The following is a 2909-nucleotide window of genomic DNA, read 5'->3' on the forward strand; positions in this document are numbered from 1 at the left end:
GAAGGGAGAGGGAGAGAGAGATAGAAACATCAGTGATGAAAGAGAATCATTGATTGGCTGTCTCTTATATGCCCCACACTGGGGATCGAGCCCGCAACCCAGGCATGTGCCCTTTGACCAGAATCAAACCCAGGCCCTCAGTCCTCAGGCCAACGCTCTATCCACTGAGCCAAACCGGCTAGGGCGTGATAAAGTTTTTATTTTTTTTAAAAGCAAACTTTGTAATTGAAAAAAATATTGGAGAAGTGCACATCTGGTGAATTTTTATGAATGGGCCCCCCAGGTAGCTGGCACCCAGATCAGGCCCCAGACGGTGACCAGTCAGCCCACGGTGACTGCTTTCTAATCAGAGGCCATCCCACCTGGTATGAACCAGGTGTGGGTGGAGTCAGCGTGCCCGGCCTGTGTCTGCACGCCTTGTGCGATACGTCCCTGTGACCTCACCGTGCAGCCTCCTGCTGGACTCACCACTGTCTGTACCAAGCTCTCGGTGGCGAGGCACCCCGCTGGGGACCGGGGGGCGGGGGCATGTGGTAAGGTCACCAAGGTGATGGTGGTTGCTTCCCCAGGGCCTGACCGAGAGCTGCAGACAGTGAGACAAGCCATGATTGACTTCCTACAGAACCACACGGATGCAAACAGGCCTCCCGCCTGCCCGGCTCTGGACCCTATTCGGTGCGTGGTTCTGTAAGAGAAAATGGCACGTTGGGCGTCGAATTAATTCTGCAAACTCAGATGTGCACTGAGTGGGTGGGCCCTGTGCCTGGAGGCCAGCGCCCTGTTCCCAGAGACACTGAAAGCCTTTTTCTCTTAAAAGGCCCAGCGACGTCCTTTCTCTTCTTGACAACCGTGAGGGCCGCTACGTGGCTGTTCTGTTTGAGAGCAACAGCTCGTATGTTGGACGTGAGGTACCATGTCTGTATCCTGTCGGGTCCCGGCATGATGGGTTCAGCACGGGGCCTGGGCCTAGATTCCAGGGGTGAGAACTCGGGTAGTTGTGTTACTCGGTGAATCGTCTGGTTTGTGGAGAAGACAGTGGGGGAGCGTCTCTGAGGGCAGGAGAAGAGTAGGGCACGGGCTGGCCTTGTCCCCACGTGGGCGTAGGGCTCAGGGGGCGGGGACCTGGGCCTGGTGGTGCTGCTTTGCTCCTATGCTCTGGAGTCCAGTTTGTTTGCTGTATTCTGGGCTCCCAACTTTTAGCCAGATGGCTGCCAGGGTGGAGGCAGCAGCTCCTCAGCTCTGCTCAGAGCCGAGTCCTCTTCCCCCTGCCCCCGCCTGGGCACAAGGCAGAGGCCAGGGCCCTGTTGCTGTCCGGGGATGCTGGGGCTGTGGCCCCGGGGGCGGGGGGCACTTGATGGTCAGTTTCGTGGAGGATGTGCTGGCTGGGACAGTACCGCACAGGGCCACTGTCAGGTCCCCTCAGACCGTCTGGTTTCTGCCGGGGTGTCCGTGGCTCAGTTGCCTGAAATGTGACCGTCTGGGTGTGGAGAAGACAGGTGCGGAGTATTCCCGGGGACGCTGCTCTGGTTCTGTGAGCAGGACTCCCTCTGTGCACCGCTCCCTGTGGACCCGCCTGGGCCCAGGGTGACCTTCCCTCCTGATGCAGGTGATCCTGGACCTGAGTCCGTACGAGAACATCGCGGTGAAGAGAGCACTGGACAGCGACCCGGCCTTTCTGGAGAAGCTTGGCATCTCTTCCGTTCCTTCCTGTTACCTGGTTTACCCAAATGGGTCCCACGGGTTAATTAACATGTAAGCGAGTTTGGCTGAAGGACTGTTTGATGGTGGCATCCCAGAACCATCTGGGTGGGAGCTCACACCAAACCGGATATGGTCTGGTCCGCGTCTGTGTCGGGGGGTGGGGGGGGCACACCCCCTTTCCCCAGTGAGCGGTGGGCACAGGTGGGCTCTGGACTCCATCCCCTCAGTCCACTCTCCTTCCTGAGAGCACAGTTGTCCTCTGCACTGGGGCCCCTGAGAGAATCCCGAATTGGAAAAGGTTGTGGGCGGAAGGGTTAGGTCACGTCCAAAACCTGTGCTGCCTGCCGGGTCTCCACCTCTCCGCCCTGCTGAGTGGTTCTCACGCCGCCCGCTGGCCTGGGGACCTCGGGCTTTGGTGGAGCTGGGCGTCTGTACCACCTGCGGCTGAGCTCGTGAGGACTGAGCACCGGGCCTGCAGCAGAGGCCAGGCCAGGCTCAGCTACTGCTCCCCCAGCTCCCTGAGCACTGCCGTTCCCCTCAGACCGAGGATCGTTTATGTGGAAGTGTCATCTGTACGATGTAACATAGAGGCGCACTTTGCATGACCTTGAGCTACTGGAAGGTCTCAGTCGGCCTTCACACGCCCTGTAGCTCGAGGGGCCCATTGAGCAGCAGGCTCAGGGGAGGACCGAGGCCGAGACCTCCACACGTCATAGAGCTGATGCTGCGGGTGCTCAGCCGGCTCCACAGCCGACGGGTGTCCCTGAGCAGCTGAGGCTCAGGGTAGAGTGGGTTTGTCTCATGTCCTGGGGAGAGGGGGGTGGGGCCAGCTCCGAGGCCACACCCACGGCACCTGTAGTGAAGGGCGGGAGAGGGGAGTACAGCTTCCCTCCCTCACGAAGGGGCCTGGGCAGCTCAGGGCCAGGTTCGGGCTCCGGCTCAGCCCACACCCACCCACCCCTTTCTCGCAGCATGAAGCCTCTTCGGTCATTTTTTTCCTCTTATTTGAAGTCGTTGCCAGATGTGAGGAAAAAATCGCTTGCATTGCCTGAAAAGCCAAGCAAAGAAGAAAATTCTGAAGTTGTGGTGTGGAGAGAGTTTGACAGGCAAGTGCTCTTTGGACAGGAGGTGTGGGAGGTGAGCACTGGGAGGCCCAGGTGGACAGGAAGCTGCGGGCTCAGCTCGCTGGAGGCTCAGGCCTCCCAGGG

At 59.5% G+C, this 2909-nt stretch overlaps 1 protein-coding gene across 1 annotated transcript in view; it reads left to right on the forward strand.

Moving 5' to 3' along the window:
* The window catches only part of QSOX2 (quiescin Q6 sulfhydryl oxidase 2), a 16131-nt gene that overhangs the window by 4688 nt on the left and 8534 nt on the right, over nucleotides 1–2909 (forward strand). The window contains exons 5-8 of the mRNA XM_014529660.1: nucleotides 570–675; nucleotides 818–908; nucleotides 1607–1752; nucleotides 2673–2807. Coding sequence (XP_014385146.1) covers nucleotides 570–675; nucleotides 818–908; nucleotides 1607–1752; nucleotides 2673–2807 — 478 coding nt within the window. The remainder of the gene's footprint in view (nucleotides 1–569; nucleotides 676–817; nucleotides 909–1606; nucleotides 1753–2672; nucleotides 2808–2909) is intronic.

Source organism: Myotis brandtii, unplaced genomic scaffold (assembly GCF_000412655.1).
Source record: "Myotis brandtii unplaced genomic scaffold, ASM41265v1 scaffold691, whole genome shotgun sequence".
Lineage (NCBI taxonomy): Eukaryota > Metazoa > Chordata > Mammalia > Chiroptera > Vespertilionidae > Myotis > Myotis brandtii.